At 42.0% G+C, this 23,521-nt stretch overlaps 1 protein-coding gene across 1 annotated transcript in view; it reads left to right on the top strand.

Annotated features, from left to right (window-relative positions):
- PNPLA6 (patatin like domain 6, lysophospholipase) overlaps positions 1-23,521 on the top strand; it is a 177,152-nt gene that overhangs the window by 142,531 nt on the left and 11,100 nt on the right. The window contains exons 28-32 of the mRNA XM_081317915.1: positions 3,765-3,881; positions 4,256-4,325; positions 7,493-7,609; positions 11,266-11,414; positions 12,411-12,563. Coding sequence (XP_081174041.1) covers positions 3,765-3,881; positions 4,256-4,325; positions 7,493-7,609; positions 11,266-11,414; positions 12,411-12,563 — 606 coding nt within the window. The remainder of the gene's footprint in view (positions 1-3,764; positions 3,882-4,255; positions 4,326-7,492; positions 7,610-11,265; positions 11,415-12,410; positions 12,564-23,521) is intronic.

The following is a 23,521-nucleotide window of genomic DNA, read 5'->3' as shown; positions in this document are numbered from 1 at the left end:
TTCTCCAGTGAGTCCTTCCTTCTCATTAGGTGGCCAAAGTATTTGAGTTTCAGCTTCAGGATCTGGGCTTCTAAAGAGCAGTCAGGGTTGATTTCCTCTAGGACTGACCGGTTTGATCACCTTGCAGTCCAAGGGACTCGCAGGAGTCTTCTCCAGCACCACAGTTCAAAGACCTCAATTCTTTGGCGCTCAGCCTTTCTTATGGTCCAACTTTCACTGCCATACATTGCAACTGGGAATACCATAGCCTTGACTATACGCACTGTTGTTGACAGGGTGATATCTCTGCTTTTTAATGTGCTATCTAGATTTGCCATGGCTTTCCTCCCAAGGAGCAAGCGTCTTTTAATTTCTTGGCTACAGTCCCCATCTGCAGTGATCTTGGAGCACAGGAAAATAAAATCTGTCACTACCTCCATTTCTTCCCCATCTATTTGCCAGGAATTGAGAGGGCCGGATGCCATAATCTTGGTTTTCTTAATGTTAAGTTTCAATCCAAGTTTTGCACTCTCCTTCTTCACTCCCAACAAGAGGCTCTTTAGCTCTTCTTCACTTTCTGCCATTAGAGTGGTATCATCTGCATATCTTAGGTTGTTGATATTTCTTCCGGCAATCTTAATTCCAACTTTGGATTCATCTAGCCCTGCCTTTCTCATGATGTGCTCTGCATATAAGTTAAATAGGCAGGGTGACAGTATACAGCCTTGTCGGATTCCTTTCCCGATTTTGAACCAATCAGTGGTTCCGTGTCCAGTTCTCACTGTTGCTTCTTGGCCCACATATAGGTTTCTCAAGAGACAAATAAGATGGTCTGGTATGCCCATCTCTTTAAGAACTTGCCACAGTTTGTTATGATCCACACAATCAAAGGCTTTAGCATAGTCAATGAAGCAGAAGTAGATGTTTTTCTGGAACTCTCTAGCTTTCTCCATGATACAGCGTATGTTGGCAATTTGATCTCTAGTTCCTCTGCCTCTTCGAAATCCTATCTGTACTTCTGGTAGTTCTCGATCCACATACTGCTGGAGTCTAGGATTTTAAGCATAACTTTACTAGCATGAGAAATGAGTGCAATGGTGGGATAGTTTGAACATTCTTTGGAATGTTTGCCTTTCTTTGGAATTGGAATGTAAACTGATCTTTTCCAATCCTGTGGCCACTGTTGAGTTTTCCACATTTGCTGGCAAATTGAGTGTAGCACTTCTACTGCATTGTCTTTTAAGATTTTGAATAGCTCAGCTGGAATACCTCCACTAGCTTTGTTGTTGCTCAGATTTTCTAAGGCCCACTTCACTTCACATTCTAGGATGTCTGGCTCGAGGTCAGTGACCACCTCAGTGTGATTATCAGGGACATTAAGCTCATTCTTGTATAGTTCTTCTGTGTAATTTTGCCACCTCTTCTTAATCTCTTCTGCCTCTGTTAGGTACCTGCCATTTTGGTCTTTTATCATGTGCATTTTTGCATTAAACGTTCCCTTCATCTCTCCAATTTTCTTGAACAGATCTCTGGTCCTCCCTATTCTATTGTTTTCTTCTATTTCTTTGCACTGTTCATTTAAGAAGGCATTCTTATCTCTTCTAGCTATTCTCTGGAATTCTGCATTCAATTGGGCGTATCTTTCTTTTTATCCCTTGCCTTTCGCTTCCCTCCTTTCCTCAGCTGTTTGCAAAGCTTCCTCAGACAGCCATTTTGCTTTCTTGCATTACTTTTTCTTTGGGATGGTTTTAGTTGCTACCTCTTGTACAATGTTGCGAACCTCTGTCCATAGTTCTTCAGGCACTCTGTCTATCAGATCTAATTCCTTAAATCTATTTGTCACCTCTACTGTATATTCAAGAGGGATATGATTTAATTCATACCTGAGTGGCCTAGTGCTTTTCCTTACTTTCTTCAGTTTAAGCCTAAACTTTACAATGAGAAGCTCATGGTCTGAGCCAGTCAGCTCCTGCTCTTGTTTTTACTGACTGTATAGAGCTTCTCCATCTTTGGCTGCAGAGCACATAGTCAATCTGATTTCTGTGTTGACTGTCTGGTGATGTCCATGTGTAGAGCTGTTTCTTGGGTTGTTGGAAAAGAGTGTTTGCTATGACCATCATATTCTCTTGACAAAATTCTATCAGCCTGTGCCCTGCTTCATTTTGTACTCCAAGGCCAAACTTGCCTGTTATTCCGGTTATCTTTTGGCTTCCTACTTTAGCATTCCAATCCCCCATGATGATAGGGACATCATTTTTTGGTGTTAGTTTTATAAGGTGCTGTAGGGCTTCATAGAACCGGTCAATTTCATCCTCTTCAGCACCGGTGGTTGGGGCATAGACTTGGACTACTGTGAGATTGAATGGTTTGCCTTGGGTTCAAACAGAGATCATTCTGTCATTTTGAGGATTGTATCCCAGTATTGCTTTTCCTACTCTTTTATTGACTATGAAGGCTACTCCATTTCTTCTGAGGGATTCTTGCCTGCAGTAGTATACCTGATGGTCATCTGAATTAAATTCACCCATTCCTGTCCATTTTAGTTCGCTGATACCTAAGATGTCGATGTTCAGTCTTGTCATCTCTTGTTTGAACACGTCCAGCTTTCCTTGATTCATGGATCTTACATTCCAGGTTCCTATGGAGAAAAAATCTTTACAGCATCGGACTTTCCTTTCACCACCAGACACATCCACAGCTGAGCGTCCTTTTGGCTTTGGCCCAGTCGCTTCATTCTTTCTGGCGCTACTAGTACTAGCCCTCTGCTCTTCCCCAGTAGCATATTGGACGCCTTCTGACCTGGGGGGCTCATCTTCCAGTGTCATATCATTTTGCCTTTTGGTACTGTCCATAGGGTTTTCATGGCAAAGATACTGGAGTGGGTTGCCATTTCCTTCTCCAGTGGATCACGTTTTGTCAGAACTCTCTGCTATGACCTTTCTGTCTTGGGTGGCCCTGCACGGCATAGCTCATAGCTTCATTGAATTACGCAAGCCCCTTCGCCACGACAAGGCAGTAATCCATGAAGGGGCCAGAAAGCAATAGATTGTTTTAAAAGAGTGATTGTTTTATGCAGAACTGTTTTAAGTGGTTGAGGGATGAAGAAAGTGTTATAAAATGCAACCTTATCATTTAGGAGCTCAAAATTTTCAGTGGCTGTTTCCAGTGGGGGACAAAGTGAAATAGAGCTAATGTTGATTGGAGGGAGGCCTAATGCATCCATGCACAGAAAATCACATTCCCATGTTTCAGCTATTCACCTCCAAATTACAGTGCAGGATCTCAGGATGCTCCATGTCCAACAAAAAGCAATTGTTCATTCTGAAGCCATGAATTAGCTGTTTTGGCTTAAGGATTCAGCATGTATTTGTGTTTTGGAGCTCCTGCAGAAGAAATGTACCATGATCCCCAGGCTTCTTGGGGTCTGCCATATTTTTACAGCTGATGAAATATAGATGAATAGTCCTTTTGCTTTAACATGTTAATTCAACAGGTTGAAATCAGGGTTTGGTTTTTTTATAAAAATGGTTTAACTATAGGTATGATGTATGTGGATATGTCACATCCATTACTCTCTAACCCCCTCCAATTTCTGTGTTATACTTATTACAAAGAACACCCCTCTTTCTTCTTTGGTGTGGCCTGTATTGCATTTGTTCAGAGAAGGAATTACTTAGATTGCTGTCTTTATTCTTCTCCTGGTTTCTGGAAAGATCATAATGCAGCGGTCCTGGGTCTTTCATGGCTTGTTTCCTGCCTCATGTCCTCATTTATCCTTTCTACAGAGTATGAATTCAGTGTTTGCAACTGTGCTGGATCTCACCTACCCCATCACCTCTATGTTCTCTGGCTCTGCCTTCAACACCAGTATTCACAAAGTGTTCCAGGATAAACAGATTGAGGTATCCTTTTCTCAGCAACACAGGAATGAGCTACAAAGTGCTGAAGGTCTTTTCCATTTAAGACCACTTGCTGCACAAAATCCATCAGTCTGAAAGGTTTTCACATAATAGCCATAGTAGATGTTTCCAAAACCCAGGGGAAGGTTAATTTTGGTCCAGATTTTGGTCCTGTGGTGGCCAGAAAACACATAAATTAGGCTGCTTGCACAATTTCTCCCTTATTGATCAAATGAACTGCAGTAAACTGCAGAATTTGGGTTAATATATGTGCACGTATTCAGGATACATTAAATGTACAAATTGTAGCCTTTCTCCCTCTCACTTACTGTGACCTTCCATGTAATTTTCATTCTCTTCCACTTTGTCAACTGAAGGATCTGTGGCTTCCATATTTTAATGTGACAACAGACATCACAGCTTCTGCCATGCGTGTGCATAAAGATGGTAAGTGAATCTTTCCTCCAGTACAGTAGTCATAACTGACTAGTAATTCAGCATGCATTCCTCCTCCAACTTTCTCCTGAACTTCAGCAGGAGCCAGGGAAGCCAGAAGGAAATAAATTACAAAATATCAGAGAGCAGAGATGCACCAAGGCCTCCCAAGGCCACAGGAGATCTACCCACATCTGTTTTGTGGCCTCTGATTTTTTTAAATTTCAGAAAGTGCAAGACAAAATGGCCAGATGTTAAAAAGATGTACGTTTCTACCTGAACCCTCAAGTGTCCTTCCACAACAATACTGGCACTTTTGCAGCCTCATGCTAAGGAGAGTTATGCCAGGTGGTTTCCTGGGAATTGCCTTATATTCATGTCCAGCAATAATTTTCATTGTCTGAAATGAATATTTCCATTTGAATAGATTTTAGAACTGTCAAAGATCTTGCAGGGCTTGCTTGGGACTGCATATGTCTGAAGAACCCTTCATTAGAGGAAGGTCACCTTTTTTCCCGGCACGGTCAGGGAACATGGTGCCATCTGGGGAGGGGGTAGGAATTTGCCTGAAGCCTATTGTATACAGTGGTAGGAAATATATAGTAGTGCTGTTTGTCTATTAGAATGATCATTAGTGTAGCTTAGGAAGACCATTCCTATCTTATCTTCCTCCAGGAGTAAATCTTCCTTATCTTCCTCCAGGGAGGGAGAACATTATGTGAGAACATCTGTAGCATGCTTGGGTGCATCATGATCTTAGCCTTAAGGCAGGGGTAGGCAACCTCGGCTCTTTTATGACTCATGGACTTCAACTCCCAGAATTCTCAGCTCAGGAATTCTGGGAGTTGAAGTCCATGAGTCATAAAAGAGCCGAGGTTGCCTACCCCTGCCTTAAGCCTAGTGGATTCCATTCTTTGGCTGAAAAGGCAGAATGGAGAATGGAAAGAACTCCTATAATCTATGGCTTCTTTGAGCCCCTTGCCATGTCTCTATAATCTTGGCTAGCTTTGAATCTACGTTTCCTTGGTAACATTGCTGCTATTCACTAAACCCACTAACTGTTCTGTTCCTTTTATTTATTGGAGCAGCTTGGCGGCTTCATCTAGTTTCCCAACTCTGCTCTTCTAGAGAAACTGTGGGTTGCTAGTTATTCAAACACTGCTTATTTTGGGAAGAGGGAGGGGAAAGATTCATTGCTAGTGAAACCTAATGAATGAGTGGAATTTAAATCAGCTTCAGAGAGGGATGGATTGTATGTGAAGGGAGGAGGGACGTTTTTGTGACACACACACCCCTGACCTCCCCTGGCTGCAGCAAGCATCAGATCTCATCTGGGACATTGTTGGCAGCCATGCCCACATGCAGGGCAGGGGCTGGAGAGGCTGTAACTGCCTGGCTCTCATCATTCTCTGCCTACTTTCCTTCCCTTCCTAACACAGCTAACACTTCCTCTTCTGTCTCCAGTAGGTAGGCAGTGTTGAGGTTGGCAAATTGTAAGGTAGGGGAAGGCCTATTCATGTAAGAAATCAGAATTTTCAAGTTAAAGTGGAGGAGCTTCAGTACCAATGCTTCTCACCTGCAAGTGTGAGATTGTTGAGGTGAGAGCACAGAATGGCCTACCTTAGAAGTGCTAGGTCTCCATGGAGCAGTACTTAAGTGAGAAACAGTTTTTGGTGTCTTTCTCTGTGGGGACAGGTGTGCTTCTCTTCTCATACCTGGTGGGATAGCAAGCTAGGCCAGGCAGGTGCAGCTTTCAGACTCTGGCAATAGTTGGTAGTTGCAGTCTTCAAAAAATACTTATTTGTCCTTGCCTTCTTTTTTGCAAGTGAATTGTTGTGCTACTTGTGTTGTATACACTACAGTTCCCATTCCTTTCAATCAGCAGGACTTTTTAGGTTCCTCCCTTTGTCATTCCTTTTTATCCAAGTAAGCCTCTATGACCATTTTATAGGCAGGGGCAATCTGGCTTCACTATGATCAGAGAGTCCAGCCTCCTGTTTTGAAGCATGAGTTCTTGATCTTGATGGATTGTAGAATCATTTCTCTTGAGTTGTTTTCTGTATTGCTGTGTTATATGCTTGCCCATAAGGATTTTACTCTTCCCCATAAAACTGGACTCCCTTGATTTGAGACTGTCTTGTACAGAGTCCTGGTCTTGAGTGCCTCTGGCCAATGGCTGGGAGCATCAAGAGAGAAAAATGACTTGCCAAGGACAGATTAATCCATGTGGTGTCAGAGTCCTGGGTCACAAGGACCAGGAACTGTTGTCTACTCATGACTATGGAGTTAGCCATGACAACTATAGCTCTCATCAAAACCCTCATCAGTAAACATTAGGAATGGTATATTTACCTACAAGAGGTGAAAGGAACATTAGTTGAAAGGGGGAAGCCAGTTGGGCAAGAAGATGGTGCTGAGTTGTTGAGGAAAGCCTTCCAGAAACCCCCTTTTGTCCCAGGTGCATTTTGTCTTTCTGAAGCTTCTCTCATGATGTCACTTCCTGTCCTGTGCTCCCTTTCTTTTCCTCCTCTCCCACTTTCCCTTTGATTGAATTTCCATCTTCATCCGGCAGGCAGTGTGTGGCACTACGTCCGGGCCAGTGCATCTTACACCCCTTATTTGCCTCCTCTCTGCGACCCCAAGGACAGTCACTTGCTTGTGGATGGCTGCTATGTTAACAATGTCCCAGGTCAGCATCACATTTGCCTCACTACCTTGGCTGATGGACATTGGGGACACAGGTGGGTCAGAGGGATGGAGGCAGTCAATTGATGTGGCTTCCTCCTTCCGAACCACAATTATCTGTCTTTTGCTAGGGCTGGGCATGACAAGCTTGGGGTAGCAAGCCTAGATTCTGCCCACAGCCACTTTTTGCTCAGGCCAGAAATTCTGCATGGCACAGGAAACTGGGTTGTTAGGTGATACATGCAAAGCATTGCTTTGCTTGGCTTCCAGGTAGATTTGGAAGTTTAGTGGGCTACTTGGCTACATGAGGGCTCAGGGTGATGAATCTGATGGCTGCATATTGCTTGGCTGCTTGATAAAAGTGCTGTGCAGAATTCTGCCTGAGCAGCTGGGCTGAAGTTGGGCTGCACCTCTATCCATCCCTCTCTGAAGGGTTCGTTGCTGCTCTGGGTGTCTCTCTGTTCTTCTGATTGCATTTGTTCCCACATGGTTAGGCTCGCTGTGGCGGTATGTGCGAGCTAGCATGACCCTTTCCGGGTACCTACCGCCACTCTGCGACCCCAAGGATGGCAATTTACTGATGGATGGCGGCTACATCAACAACCTTCCAGGCAAGTATTGGGCACTCTTGGTGACAGCAGGACAGCCATCTGCTGGAGGAGAAGGATGGCTGTGAAGCCTGACTGGTCTGAGGCTGGCTTCCATTATTTCACCCTGAAGCTCTCTTATTCTCTGCTGTAAATACCAAGCAAATATCTTGGTGAGGAGAGGGGGTGGGGCAGGCTTAAGGAGCCACTGAAATCCCAGTTTTCTATGAAATAAGGAGCAGCAACTGCTGTGAGATCTAGTGCAGAAGGTTCTGGTGGCTGCCAGCTTACCTTCTCAGATTTCATGCAAACTGCCTTTGTTGTGCTGGCAGGAACCCTTTGTTGACTGCTTCTCCAGATGATAAAAAGTCATAACATTAAAGACATCTGTGCCAAAGGAGGGGAAGAGTTTAGTAAGAAAGAATATATTGCACCTAGGAGACCCCAAGTGAAACCTGCTATCTTCTCAGGGCATGTAGGTTACCTCTGTCTGGATTTCATTGTCTTCTGGTCTCTAACCTGGACTTGAAGAGGCCATATGGGAAAGAGAGACTTTTAAGACTGGTGACTTTATCAAACTAGCAAGAGCCCATTTGGAGCTCTCTGGCCACAAAGGAAGGGATTCAAAGCTTCTTAGAATAGATTTTCACTGTGTTTGAAACACTGATAGCTTAACTAACAAATTTGTGTAAGAAAAGCAAAACAAATATAAGAAAACTTAGATAAATGCAACCCAAAAGTTTGAAAGGCATGAGCAATGTCTTACCACCATCACCATACTAAAGCCTAATTAAGTTTTTCACCTAAATGAGGGGGGGGGAACAGCAAATGAAAAATCATGAAAGCCAGAGCCAAATCATGTACCTTGGAGAATGCATCTTCTGTTTGGGACATCCTACTAGGGAAAACCTGAGTTGGAGTGAAGGGGTTAACTCAGTTGTATTGCCATGCAGTTTCTTTGCTGCGTGCTGTGGAAGTAGTAGCTGCCAGAGAGCAGGCTGAGATTATCTTAATTTTAAGGATCAGATGTTCTGATTCCCATTCAAGGTACCACTGAGCTCTGCTTACAAATGCAGTGTCAGAAATATTTGGCCAGCTATAATTTGGGCTGCTGATCACTAGAGGGAGAAGTTCAAAAGAAGAAAAGATCTACAGAAGATATTTTGGCTCACCTGACAGATTGTCCATTGCCGGGTCCAGTGAGATTGGCATTGCTCACTAGGCTGGGAGAGAGCTGTTCTTGTCCCTCTTGTTATCATGCAACCAAATAAGATGTGGTTGATCAAAGACTTCCAATAGAAGCCATTAAAGGGTGGGGTAAGAGTTGAGAAATGAATTAAGGGAGTAGTACTTCTAGTAAGGAAAACATTTTTAGGGTCTCTTTTGCTATTTTTTTAAAATGGTCAGAAAACAAAATTTGGCTTACTAATCACAAGAATCTGGGATGTTGGGCTTTCACTGAGAGGCATCCCACTCTGTGTGAGTAAGAGGGGATTAATATATTACTGCCCTGATGGAAATTTTTGTCCTCTCCCATGATTTGTTCTTGACTGTAGATGGAAAACATCACAGACTATATAAGCCACTGTATATTTCCCCCCATTTGTCTGGAATGGCATAGTGTCTTCTGCTTGGGCAGGGGGTTGACTAGAAAACCTTGAAGATCCCTTTTCAGCTCTGTTATTCTGTATTCCCCTGGGAATACAGAATTTGCATTTGGAAATAGACTAGATCTCCCCTCATGCCCCAGACTCCCTTCCCTTACTTTTTATGAAATAAAGACCCTGGGAGACTCATGGATGTCCTGCATAGTCCTTAGTTTGGTTCTGAATATTCACCAAACTATAATCTCCACATTTCCTCCCAAAGTTTGCATTTCAGATGACTTTTTATGGAGCTTTGTTCCATTTTACCCAGCACATGCCCTGCAAGTGTCAGGTATGTAAACTGACAGAATTCACAAGAGTTTTAGATAACCAGTCAATGGCCAGTAAACCTACTTTTTGGTTCCAATGAATGGTTTCTTAAGCATTCTAGATATGTTATTTGTCATGTCTTTATATGTTAGCTTTATTGCAAATTGTTCTTTTCCAGATATTTCTCTTAAATTTAGATACGTGTTTTCTTGTTTCTGTACTTATGGGAACAAATAAATATGCTCACTGGTTCTTTCTCTTGAAAAGTCCATGAAATATCAGCATATTCTGATGTTTTCTTTTTAATTTTGGCTCCCTGGAGCTAAGCTTACTTATTTCCTTATCATGATTTTTCTAAAGTGACTTGCTTTCTAGATCTTCACTTATTTATGTAAACTTTTCTAAGTCTGTTTCACTCACCATTTTCTCAGCATCACTCCTAGCTGGGCAAGCAATCTTTTTTTTCCTGGAAAAGGCCTTCTCAGGCCTGAACTGAGAGAGGCTATGATTTAACAAACCTGATCTGGCTTTGCCAAATGCTTCTTGTGTTGCTTGGTTTTCTGAGAAATAATAGTTGTGTATTTGCCATATTGTCCATTCCAGCAAGTAAGTTTTTGTGTGGCTTTAAGCTTGAAGCATTTTGTAAATTGATCACATTGTATATTCTTTGCTATATTTTTGTAACTATGCAACTAGTATGAAGAATATTAAACCTCTTCCTCTGTTTATCTGCTTGTTGACTCTGAAAATGCAATGAGGCATTACCTCATATTTTTACCATTATCTACCACCCTGCATATGGGATAATAATAAAAGGCCGCTGTGTTCAGTTTACATGAAGGTACTTGCACTTACACATTCAGCAAGCCACAGAGTAGATGCCACTTTAAACCAACATGCAAGTTTCAGATGGGAAACTACAAATAATTGGGGCTGGCTAAAAGAGCTGGTATACTATTTAATATAATTGAATTAACAATTAACTTTCCAACATGCTGTCCTCCAAGTATTTGGGATTTTAGCTCCCATTAAAAGCTACCCTCATTAGGAATTTCAGAGTGTTAAGTATTGGCATGTTTGAAAGACGTCAGGTTAGAAAAAGCTAAAGCAGCAGGATTTCTCCCCTGTTACTGTTATTCTTTGGCTTATAAGAATAATGTCTGAATGAGAATAGGAAAAACCAACTCTTCTGTTATTTCTATAAATGTTTGCCCAGTACTGAAAGCATAAGTCAGCTGCTTCATATTGCTTTATTGAATAACACTTAAGTTATTCAAGTTGTCCTTCCTTCTGTCTAGACCAGGGGTGTCAAACTGCCGGCCCACTGGCTAGATGCATCATAGCAAAACTGTGCCCACCCCACTGCTGGCAATGGCAAAAAAGTCATGATACGTCGCGACACATCACGTGACGTTGCGAGTTTGACACCCCTGATCTAGACCTTTCTCCAAAAATGAATACAAAGGGAGGTGCTGTCCCTTCTAGGACCAATTGTAGCTAGTTTAGGGGTTGTTATTCCAAAGTTTTCAGTAGGGCAAAGAAATTATATTCATGATGACAAACCACTTTTCCTATAAAGGAGGCCCAATTGATTGATGTTGAGAAAGGAAAGTTGGTCAGAGGGAATTGCCTTCTACAACATCAAAGAATGCTCTCCCCAGCTCTCTGATTTGGTGGTGGTGGTGGCATGTTCTTAGCTTTTGTCTCTTCACATTGTCTTTCCCCTGAAACATTTCCCTCTTTCTCCCCCCCCCTTAAATGTAGCTGACATTGCTCGTAACATGGGTGCCAAGACGGTCATTGCCATTGATGTGGGAAGCCAGGATGAGACTGACCTCTGCAACTATGGGGATAGTCTGTCAGGTTGGTGGTTGCTGTGGAAACGTCTCAACCCTTGGGCTGAGAAGGTCAAGGTGAGTCTCTTCTTTCTTCTGTAGCTTGTGGGTGGAGATTCCTGCTTGGATATGCCAGTCTGATACTAGCTGGGTGAATTTTTTTCAAGGAATTGTTTCTGTTACGTTTTCTAAGCATTCAAATTACAATGTTTCTCAATGTTTCTCTATTTTTATTTGCTGAGACCACTGCATGAAATGTTATTGCATGAATACTAGAGATCTTGTGAGAATAGTACATGTGAAAATCAATCTTCTCTGGCTTCTGCTGCTACATCTGCTTGGATGTCTTGGATTAGAGCCAATTCTATCTCTAATTTTGGGTCTTCCATTGGCATCTTTCTCATGGTGGTAGCAGCTAATAAAGCTTCCACAAAACCTTAAAGCCTTCCAGGAGCAAAGCTTATGTATAGGATGGCACTTTAACAGATAACACTTTTCATTACATAGCAATCATATTTATTAAATACCTAGAACTAGAATAATTCTAAAAATCTGCAGAATTGTTAACAAATTGGCATATTAAATACTGCCCTTGACTCAAAGAAGCCTTGCACAATACAGTGGTTTCCTGTAAAGCAGCATATCTTAATAGCCCAAGATTACCAAAGGCTGGTTACAGATTTGGCTTACCTGCTCTGTCTTTCTAAGTTTGTTCTGCAGGTTCAGGCTGAGTTGGACTGGAAAATACTTCTAATATTCCTGACAGCTTCAGTATGATTGCTAAGATTCTTCAATTGTTTCTCAGAGTCATCTTCTTACCATCCTGTCTTTCTTTCACTGGGGTCATAATCATATTAGAACCATAGCCAAGAGGCACAAATTCATCTTGTATGCCAGTTATACCCATTTCTAGGTCCTGGGCATGGTCATTTGTGCCTTACTCACTTCCCATTTGGACCATTGCAGTGCAATCTACATAGGACTATTTAGAAGGAGGGGAAACTGATTAAAGAAGCTCAGAGGGGAAACTCCTCACATATCTCTCTGTGACCAATAAGTACCTTGGCCTTTCAGGTACCTGACATGGCGGAAATCCAGTCCCGCCTAGCTTACGTCTCATGTGTGCGACAGCTGGAGGTGGTGAAGAGCAGTTCATATTGTGAGTACATTCGCCCTCCCATCGATCGCTTCAAAACCATGGACTTCGGAAAGTTCGACGAAATCTATGTGAGTTTGAGAGTCAGCTGTTGTTTCGCAGTAATAAATCACAAAGGGGGCATTCCCACATTAGAAGGGCTGCTGTGAAGCAACCTCATCTTGCTGATTCAGAGCACCGAGAAAGACCAACTTTGCAATCTGTTATCCACTATCAAAAAGAAAACAGCATCTTTAGCATACTTTTTAAAATCTAAATCTATCTCCAGCATACAGTACATTCCAAGAATGAGCTGTCATTCAAATCAGTCTCAAGATTTAATCTAAATCCTAGTGATTGGCAGTTACATTTTGCCCAAAATGTAGGCTTCCATCAGGGATCACCAAACTGGAAACGCATTCCGGTATATGATAGTGGAAAACTGAAAGCCTTCCATTTTTAAAAAATTGCCAGTCCTCTTCTTCATCTAGAGGCAATACATTCAGATAATCTAGAAATTTTCCTCTAATCTCTATATTTCTGCCTTCTAGCTGGCTATGAGAGAAGCAATCATACCCAGAAGTTTTTTTTATTGAAAAGTTTTACAAAATTTAATAATAACCCCCCCTCCCCATCAGCCCTCCCCGCTTCCCTCCCCCACCAGACTTTCCAAAGCAGAATACAGGGTATTATATATAACAATCTTATACAAACATATGCTAAATATCTATTAAAATATTAACAAACTTTCCACTCTTTAACTCCCTTACAACAAAACTAAAATTATTATAATAACACATCTATAATTATTAAAAATTATTCATAAACTATTTGAAATTTTTTAGTCCCATATTTGTTTTGAATATAATCAATCCATCTTTTCCATTCCAAAATATATTTTTCTTGTGATTGTTCTTTCAAATATGCTGAAACTTTTGCCATTTCAGCCACATCCATCACTTTAAGTGTCCACTGTTCTATTGTAGGTAAATCTTCTTTCTTCCAATTTTGCGCCACCAAAAGTTTAGCTGCCGTTATTAAATGTAACGTTAATTTGGTTTCTGTAACAGCACAATCCAAAATAATCCCCAGTAAAAATAACTGCGGAGTAAATTTTATCTTTTTCTTAAAAACTTTCTGAAGAATCCACCATATTTTTATCCAAAAGGCTTTAACATTTTTGCATCTCCACCATATATGAAAATAAGTAGCCTCTTCGCTATTACATCTCCAACACTTAGGTGGTTGGTTTGGATACATACATGCTAACTTTTTAGGGTCTAAATGCCATCTATAAAACATCTTATAAAAATTCTCTCTTTAAGTTTTGTGCTTGTGTGAATTTTACATTTCTAACCCAAATTTGTTCCCAAGTATCCATCATTATAGGTTCTTGAATATTCTGAGCCCATTTTATCGTACAATCTTTAACTAACTCCGATTCTGAATCTATCTCTATTAGTGCATTATATAGCCTTTTTATATGCGAGTGACTTTGATCTCTAATTTGCTTTATCAGATTTTCATCAACTTTTATTATACCAATTTTCTGATCTTCTTTCAATCTAACTTGTAGTTGTGTAAACTGAAACCAAGTCTGTACTATCTTTTCTTCTTTCTTCTTTCTTCTTTTTCTTCTTTTAAAACATTTAGAGGTTTCAATTTCAAAATATTCCCTTCCATCCTGAGAAGTTCTTTATAAGTAATCACATCTTGTTTCTGCTCCACATTTATATTTCCTATTGCATGTCTAGGTATTGCCCATATAGGTATTCTGTTATTTAATATATATTGATACTTTTTCCACACTCTAAACAAAGCATTCCTTAAAATATGAGTCTTAAAAACATTATCCACCTTTTTGTCATAAAATAGATACACGTGCCATCCATACAATAAATCATACCCCTCAATATTCAGTATTCTTTCATCCATTAAATTAAACCAGTCACTAATTGTTGATAGAACAACTGCATCATAATATAATCTTAAATTGGGCATCTTCAGACCCCCTCTCTCACGTGCATCTTGCATTATTTTAAGCTTTACTCTCGGTCTTTTCCCTGCCCAAATAAATTTATTAATACCTTTTTGCCACTCATTTAAATTTGCATCTTTCTTAACTATTGGTATCATTTGAAACAAAAATAAAAATTTTGGTATTATGTCTGTGAATATTAATGGACTAAACTCGCCAGTGAAAAGGCGGAAATTTTTTAATAGGCTCATTCATCAACAATTGGATATCGTGGCAATACAAGAAGTCCATATAAAGGAACAACAAAAATATTTGTTAGTACAACCAAAAATAGGGAATCTATTCGTTTCCTTAGACCAACACAAGAAAAAGAGAGGAGTGGCATTATATGTAAACCCAAAATTGATAGCAAAACAAATTTATAACGATAAAGAGGGTAGAATACTGATAGTCGAGGTTGTAATAAACCACAGGAAGGTCATGATGGTAGAGATATATGCCCCAAATCATAATCAAGAACAATTTTTTAAAACACTTCACAATAAGATATGTAGCATTGATTATGAGGAGATCTGTTTAATAGGAGACTTTAATGCTATCCTAGATATAAATTTGGATTATATGGGTAAGACGCTCAGGAAAAAGAAGAGAAGAACTCTACCGAGATCTTTTCTCAACTTGGCTAACGATCTAAATATTCAAGATGTCTGGAGGGAAAGAAATCGTAAGGCTAGACAATATACACATTACTCCAATCGACATAACTCATGGTCTAGAATAGACATGGTATGGATGACGGAAGAAATTAGTTCTGAAATAGATGAGGTGCATATAGCGATAGGTACTTGGGCAGACCACAATCCTATTAAACTTAACTGGAAAGGTTCCAAAAAAATACCTAGATGGACGCTACAAAGAGCAATCTTAAAAGAGGACGAATTCAAATCTAAGATGGAGAGAGAACTAAGTTTTTTCTTTAAGGAAAATAAAGCCATAGACACCTCAGTACAAAACAATTGGGATACGGCCAAGGCAATGATGAGAGGGGTAGCGAGGGCATACATGGTATACAAAAACAAGGGGAAAAGACAACAACGGGAAAGATTAGAAGGGGAATATAAGAGCTTAGAAGTTATACTCCAACAAGACCCACAAAAAGAGAATATTAAGCAATCTATGGATTTGATTAAACACAAGCTTAACATTTTAGATAAAGAGAAATTAGCACAACAACTGAGAAACACGAAACAAAATTTCTTTGAAAATGCAAATAAACCGGGCCGTTGGCTCGCATATAAATTGGGAAAACAAAAGGGGAAAAACTGGATTCGTGAATTACGAGATGAGGAAGGGAGAATATTCCACCAGGAAGAAAAAAAAAATCATAGCCCAGGAATTCTATGAGCGTCTATACAAAGAAGATAGCCAGGCAAGTGTGGAGAAAATGGAGGAATATTTTCAAAAAGCCAAACTACCCAAAGTCACAGAAGATACTAGAAATATGCTAAACGAGGAAATTCGGCTATCTGAGGTGATAAAAGCTATCAATGCACAAAAGAACAATAAAGCATCGGGCCCTGACGGTCTCCCGTCAGAAATCTATAAAGAATTACAAAATATTTTAGCGCAACCCCTAGTGGAGGTATTTAACGCAGTATTAGAAGGCGCAAGAACGCCTAAATCTTGGTCAGAGGCAAACATAACCCTTATCCCGAAAGATAATACGGACCATACATTAATCCAAAATTATAGACCCATATCACTTCTGAATTCGGACTATAAGATATTTACTTCAATTATAGCGGAACGATTGAAACGATTTCTGAACGACTTCATATACGCAGACCAGAATGGTTTTCTCACTAAGAGACACACTAAGCACAATATTAGAATAATATTAGATACGTTGGAGTACTATGAATTACATAGTGGTCAACAGATGGCATTACTTTTTTTAGACGCCCAAAAGGCATTTGATAATGTTAAATGGTCTTTCTTGCACCAACAACTTAGCTTCATGAACATGGGTGAAAAATTTATAAATGTAATTAGGGCAATTTATGACAACCAGGAAGCAAAAATAATTATTAATGGGGAAGCATCCAGGAAGTTTCAAATTCAAAAGGGAACACGGCAAGGCTGCCCCTTATCACCACTGCTGTTTATATTATCACTTGAAGTATTAACGAGAACTATAAGAAATGACCCAAAGATAAAAGGATTAACCATTAAAAAGGAAACCTTTAAACTTCAAGCTTTCGCGGACGATCTGGTCTTTATTATGGAGGATCCATGTCAGACGGGACCAAATTTATTGGAAGAACTATCTAAATATGGTGAGGTCGCTGGACTGCGAATAAATAGAAATAAGACCAAGATGGTTGTTAAAAATATGACCAATAAACAAAAAGAAAATTTGGCTGGAATTATGGATATAGAGATAGTTAAGAAAATAAAATATCTAGGGATTAACATTACGGCTAGATGCACCTCACTCAAAAAAGATAATTATGATAACGTAGTGAATCAAATAAAAGGGGATCTGGAAAGATGGGGAAATCTAAACCTCTCATTATTGGGAAGAATCGCTGTCATTAAAATGAATATTCTGCCTAAAATCCTGTTTCTATTTCAGAATATCCCAATACAACTCGATTCTAAATTTTTTCGAAATTTGAATAAATTATCATTAAATTTCGTCTGGCAGGGAAAAAAACCAAGAATTAAATTGAAATATCTACAGGACACGAAGGAAAATGGGGGTTTTGGATTGCCAGACTGGGAATTATATTACCATGCAGCAGCTCTGAGTTGGATTAGAGAATGGGTACTCTTGAGAAATAGAAGACTACTAACTTTAGAGGGTCACGATTTGCAATATGGCTGGCATGCTTTCCTATGGACGGAGAAACAAGGTCTTTTCTCACATTTTCAAAGACATCAGATTAGGCATGCGTTATTTAATACCTGGAAAAAAATCAGATCTCATAACTACACTAAAGTACCGGTCTGGCTATCCACCCTTGAAGCGATCGTTTACCCAAATCTATTTGATTTGGGTAACATAATTTCATACAAGGATATTCTGAATGAGGAGGGGGAATTGAAAACTAGGAATGAACTAGAACTACAAGGTATAAAACTCGATTGGTGGGCTTATTTACAAATCCAATCGAGATATGCGGACCTGGCCTGCATCACGGAAACCTGGCTGGGCCCAGAGGGGGGTGTTCCTCTGGTTGACCTCTGCCCGCCAGGTTTCCAGGTACTGCACCAGCCCCGGGCTCATGGGAGGGGCGGGGGAGTGGCAGTTATCATCAGGGAATCCCTTAGCCCGCGAGAGACCACCGTCCCTCAGATGGTCGGGTGTGAGTCTCTCCTACTAAGATTCGGCCCAGGGGCGCAGTTGGGTCTGCTGCTGGCGTACCTACCACCTAATCGTGCAGCGGCGGCCCTACCCGAGCTACTCGATGTCCTCTCAGGGTTGGTGGTTGAATTCCCAAGACTCATGGTCTTGGGCGACTTTAATCTACCGTCCCTGGGAGGATCGTCCGAACTGGCTCGGGAGTTCATGGCTTCCATGACGGCCATGGACCTGTTGCAAATAATTTCTGGGCCGACTCATGAGAGAGGCCACAACCCAGACTTGGTGTTCTTGTCTGGACGGTGGCGTGATGATGTCGGTGGGGGTGCCACAACTATTACGCCCCTGTCATGGACCGATCACCACCTCCTGCGGCTAGACTTCCCCCTTGCCACCCCCCACCGTGGGTGCACGGTGCCAGTCAGATGGTACCGCCCTAGGCGCCTAATGGACCCTGATAAGTTCCAGGCAGCGCTTAGGGACTCGCATGCACCCCCTGCTCACAGCTCGGCGGAAGCCTTAGTGGAAGCCTGGGAAAAGGCAGCCACGGAGGCTCTGGACCGAGTTGTACCCTTGCGGCCTCTGACCCGGCGCAGATCCCAGCGAGCCCCATGGTTCACCGAGGAGCTCCGGGAGATGAAGCGTCGGAGACGGGGCCTAGAGAGCCGTTGGAGGTCCAGTCGATCCGAATCCGACCGATTGCGACTAAGAATCCTCACCAGGTCTTATCTCGCTGCGATAAGGGTGGCAAAATCCAACTACTTTTCCACCCTCATCGCGTCCGCAGATAATCGCCCGGCTGCCTTGTTCAGGGTGACTCGCTCCCTATTAAACCAAGAGGTGAGGGAGGAACCCTTGCAGGGTCGAGCCGAGGAATTTGGTCAATATCTGCTGGATAAAATCGCTCGGATTCGAACTGGTCTGGACTCCAACTGGGCTGAGATGGAAGAACAAGACATGGACAGTCTTGTCGATGTCATCTGGGAAGAATTTGATCCTGTAACTCCTAAGGAAGTGGACAGGATTATGAGAAGGTTGAGCTCCTCCACATGCTTACTGGACCCGTGCCCTTCCTGGCTGGCCTATGCAGCTCGAGAGGCGACACGAGGCTGGTTCCTAGCGGTCATCTCTGCTTCTCTGAGTGAGGGTCACTTCCCCACCGCCTTGAAGGAGGCGGTGGTGAGACCTCTCCTCAAGAAGCCCACCTTGGACCCATCCTCTTTGAATAACTTTCGTCCAGTCTCCAATCTTCGCTTCCTTGCGAAGGTTGTTGAGAGCGTGGTGGCGCACCAACTTCCTCAGATCCTGGATGAAGCGGTTTATCTAGACCCGTACCAATCGGGTTTCAGGCCGGGCTACAGCACGGAGACGGCATTGGTCGCTCTGATGAATGATCTCTGGAGAGCCCGGGACAGGGGCCATTCCTCTGTCCTAGTCTTATTAGACCTCTCGGCGGCTTTCGATACCATCGACCATGGTATCTTGCTGCGACGCCTCAGGGGACTGGGAGTGGGAGGCACGGTTCTGCGTTGGTTCTCCTCCTTTCTCCAGGGTCGTTCGCAGTCGGTGCTGACAGGGGGACAGAGGTCGACCCCGAGGCCTCTCGCTTGCGGAGTCCCTCAGGGGTCGGCCCTCTCGCCTCTCCTGTTCAACATCTACATGAAACCGCTGGGTGAGATCATTCGCAGTTTTGGAGTAGGGTACCATCAGTATGCTGATGACACCCAGCTTTTTATCTCAACTCCTAACAATATCAGTGATGCCCTAGACGTGATGTCCCGCTGCCTGAAAGCGGTCCGGGAATGGATGGGGAGAAACAGGCTTCAACTGAACCCGGACAAGACTGAATGGCTGTACGTACCGGCAAGCCAGGAGATTCAGAACGTCCCACTGCTTAACATTGGGGACAAGTTACTTCCCCCTGTTGATAGGGCCCGCAACCTGGGTGTCCTCCTAGACTCGCAGCTCTCCCTGGAAGACCACATTGGAGCTGTGACCAAGGGGGCCTTCTCCCGGGTTCGACTAGTTCGCCAACTACGGCCTTATCTGGACCTGGATTCCTTACGTACAGTCACCCATGCCCTTGTGACATCTCGCCTAGACTATTGTAACGCTCTCTACATGGGGCTGCCCTTGAGATCCACTCGGAAGCTTCAACTGGTGCAAAGTGCGGCGGCACGGACACTCTTGGGAGCCTCCCGATACTCCCATATCACACCTCTCCTCCGTGCGCTGCACTGGCTTCCGGTTGCCTTCCGTGTGAAGTTCAAGGTGCTAACAATGACATTCAAAGCCCTACATGGCATGGGTCCGGACTACCTACGGGAGCACCTTCTGCCGATGTCAGCACCCCACCGTCCTGTACGCTCCCACAGAGAGGGCCTCCTCAGGGTGCCACCGCTCAAGGAATGTCGGCTGGTGGCCCCCAGGGGGAGGGCATTCTCAGTGGGTGCGCCAGCCCTCTGGAACACCTTACCAACCGAAATCCGGATGGCCCCTGACCTCCGTACCTTCCGTCGCGACTTAAAAACTTTCCTGTTCCAGCAGGCTGGCCTGGCATGATAACGTTAATTGGGGTCCCAGTTTGTGTTCATTAGTGTTTCTTATTATTTTATTGTTCGGTCTGTATACCTTCCTTCCTCTGTACACCGCCCCGAGTCCCTCGGGAGAAGGGCGGTTTATAAAAACTAATAAATAAATAAATAAATAAATAAATATAGGAAGGATAAAAATGAATGGGGGATATATACCTCAGAAACAGCATTGGACAAAATATTACTGGGACCAGACTCTAAACAAATAAGGAATTTATATAAATTGCTTTTGGGATATAAACTGTTTGAAGAGCAAGTGAAGGATCCCATGTTGATCTGGGCTAACAATTTAGGACATAACATTGATCTAGGTACTTGGCAAACAATTTGGGACAGAAACAAAAGGATAACACTGGCCTCTTCGTACAAAGAAAATTTATTTAAAATGTTTTATCGATGGCATCTTCCCCCAGCCCGTCTAGCAAAAATGTATATAACAGCATCTCCCAAGTGTTGGAAGTGCTCTGAAGAGATAGGCACATACTTCCATACGTGGTGGTCTTGCAGTAAAACACAAAAATTTTGGAGAATGATTTGGACCTGGCTGAAAGAAATATTGAAACAAGATATTGAGTTTAGTCCAGAATTTTTCTTGTTGGGAATTACGAAAGATGCAACGAAATGTGTTCCCAATCTGGAGTTTATCAAGTACTTTTGGTCCGTTACTCTAATATGTGTCTCTTGCAAGCAAATAACATCGTTTTCATGTTTCAGATAGTGAAATATTTTTTTTCTCTTTTGTGGTGAATTTAAGCCATTGACATTCCAAGTTAGAAACTTGGTCGCCATCTTTCGTGACTAGAAGCTTTTGGAACAAATCCTGCAGATTCATATGAACCTGTTGCTTCGGTCTTGCCCCTCCCATTGCTTCCACTTTAGAAACTTCTTGAGTCTTAATTTGGTCTTGCTGTTTCTGTTGCTCTTGCGCTTTTCGTCTAGCTGCCGCTCGGGTCACTCTTTGACCTCTAGGTTCTTCTATTGGTAACGGAGGCTGATCCATATCCACTACTAGTTGTAATTCTTCTTCAGCCAGCAAAGTCAAGCCTTCCGCCTGAGTCTGCTTCCCTTCCATTTGTACCTGGTTTGTCTCTCCTTCATTGCTTTTTGTATTAGGAAATGGTGGCGAATCTGCTTTCAGTACATTAAAATAAAATTCTTTTGCTTTCCCTATTGTATTAAGGCGATATCTAGTACCTAAGTAGTTCACCACTATTCCAACTGGTATATCCCATCTGAACTGATGCTGCCTTTTTTTCAATTCATTTACCAAAAAAGCAAACTCTTTCCTTTTTCGTAAAAATTTTGGAGGAATTTCTTTCAATATCAGTACTTCTTGATTTTCCACTACTATTATAAAAAGCTTGAATAATTTCATTTTGAATTATCCTCTTTGAAAAGTAAATCACCACATCTCTTGGTAGTTTCCTCTGCTTCACAATCCAGGAATTGACTCTAAAAACTTTTTCAATTTCCCGTATGAAATCCTCAGTTTGCCAACCCATTATTGGAGCAAAGGCCTTTGCCAATATCTCTCTCAGATTTTCTTGTTTGTTCTCTTTCAGTCCTCTTATTCTTAAAGCAAATTCCATTTCTCTATATTGTAGCATTGCAGTTTCATCTTCCATCTTTTCCATTTTATTTTGAGCCTGTCGTCTTATCTTCCAAAACAATATTGCCTTGAGTTAATTCTTCCATACATTCATCCATGTTTTGAATATGTTGTGCCAACCCCTGAAATGCCAATAGAATATGTTCCCTTATTTCTTTATTTTTAATCTGCATAGTTTCTTTAATTTCTCCAATCTCTTCTGACATTAACTCCAATCTATCATTCATTTTTCCATCTATTTTCTCCATCTTATCTTCTATTTTCTCCATCTTATCTTTTATTTCTTTTTCTATTTCTTTGGTTTGAGGTTTCAGGGCCTCCTGCAAGTCTTTTAATGTCAAAGCTTGTGGGCATGACGCAGGGGGAGGCATTAAAGCCTGCAAATTTGATTGCTGTGCTGGCAAGCCCCTGCGCTCCTGGAGACCCCAGATTTCGATGATTTTAATAACATCTTAAACCAATAAGTATTATCAAATCAATAAGTTTAAAATCTTGCTGTTCTCCTCTTAAGATTCTTATAATTTCTTGTAATCCTTATAGTTTTCAATGTCCAAACAGCCACTTTCACTTTAAAAACACTTTTGATTCTTTGTTACAAAGAATCATTCAGGCACCATCTTCCCTTCCTTTTAAAGACAACAGAAAGAAAGTTAAAATTCCAGAGTTAAAGTCTTATACTTGCTGATTATACTGCTCCCACATCTGCTCTGCCTGCATCAGTTTCTCAAGATGTCAATCAAGTCCAGCAGGAGTGGATTCAGCGACTTGCTCTGCTTTAAAGCAGAGAAATCTTCTGATCCGGAGTATTTCCAGGCTTCAGGGGAGCTCTCACCCTTCAAGCCTCAGAATAAACACTCTGGGGCTCTAGGGGAGCTCTACCCCTACCGGAGTCTCCCCTTCCCCTCTTCGCCCGAGGGGAAGGGTTTTTAAGCTGCGGAACAGCTGATCGTCAGCTGCTCCGCGGCTTTAACAAAATTGGAAGGCTGGCGATCCCGACCATCCGCACCACTGAAGCGCCACCCGGAAATCACCCAGAAGTATTTTTTTAAATTCCTAGATTGGAGGACTAAGTTGTGTCCTTGAAAGCAGGAAAGCGGTACAAAGAGTAGTGAGGATGGCTGAAAAGATCATTGGCAGTTCCCTCCCTCCCATCCAGGACATAGCACAGAAGCGTTGCTTGAGCAGGGTCTGTGAGGTTATCTGGGCCACTACACATCGTATTCATGACCTGTTTTCCCTGTTACCTTCTGGGAGGAGGCTTCGTGGTATCCAAAGCAGAACATCCAGATTCATCCATAGTTTCATTCCATACAGCATTAACCTTGTGAACTCTCCAGCTTCCTCCTCCTGTTATATATTCAAGATGGACAGTATTTAATATTTATTTGTTATGTATTTGTAGGGGTGTGAGTCTGTATATAACTTGTATATAGTATGTTTAGGTGTGTGTCATGTATGTGTTTCACTTTGAGAGCGGGCAACTAAATTTCATTTTTGATGTGTGC

This window comes from Vipera berus (assembly GCF_964194415.1).
Source record: "Vipera berus genome assembly, chromosome: 2".
In the NCBI taxonomy this organism is placed as follows: domain Eukaryota; kingdom Metazoa; phylum Chordata; class Lepidosauria; order Squamata; family Viperidae; genus Vipera; species Vipera berus.
The sequence above is the reverse complement of the archived record's forward strand: the minus strand, read 5'-3'. Positions and strand labels throughout refer to the sequence as shown.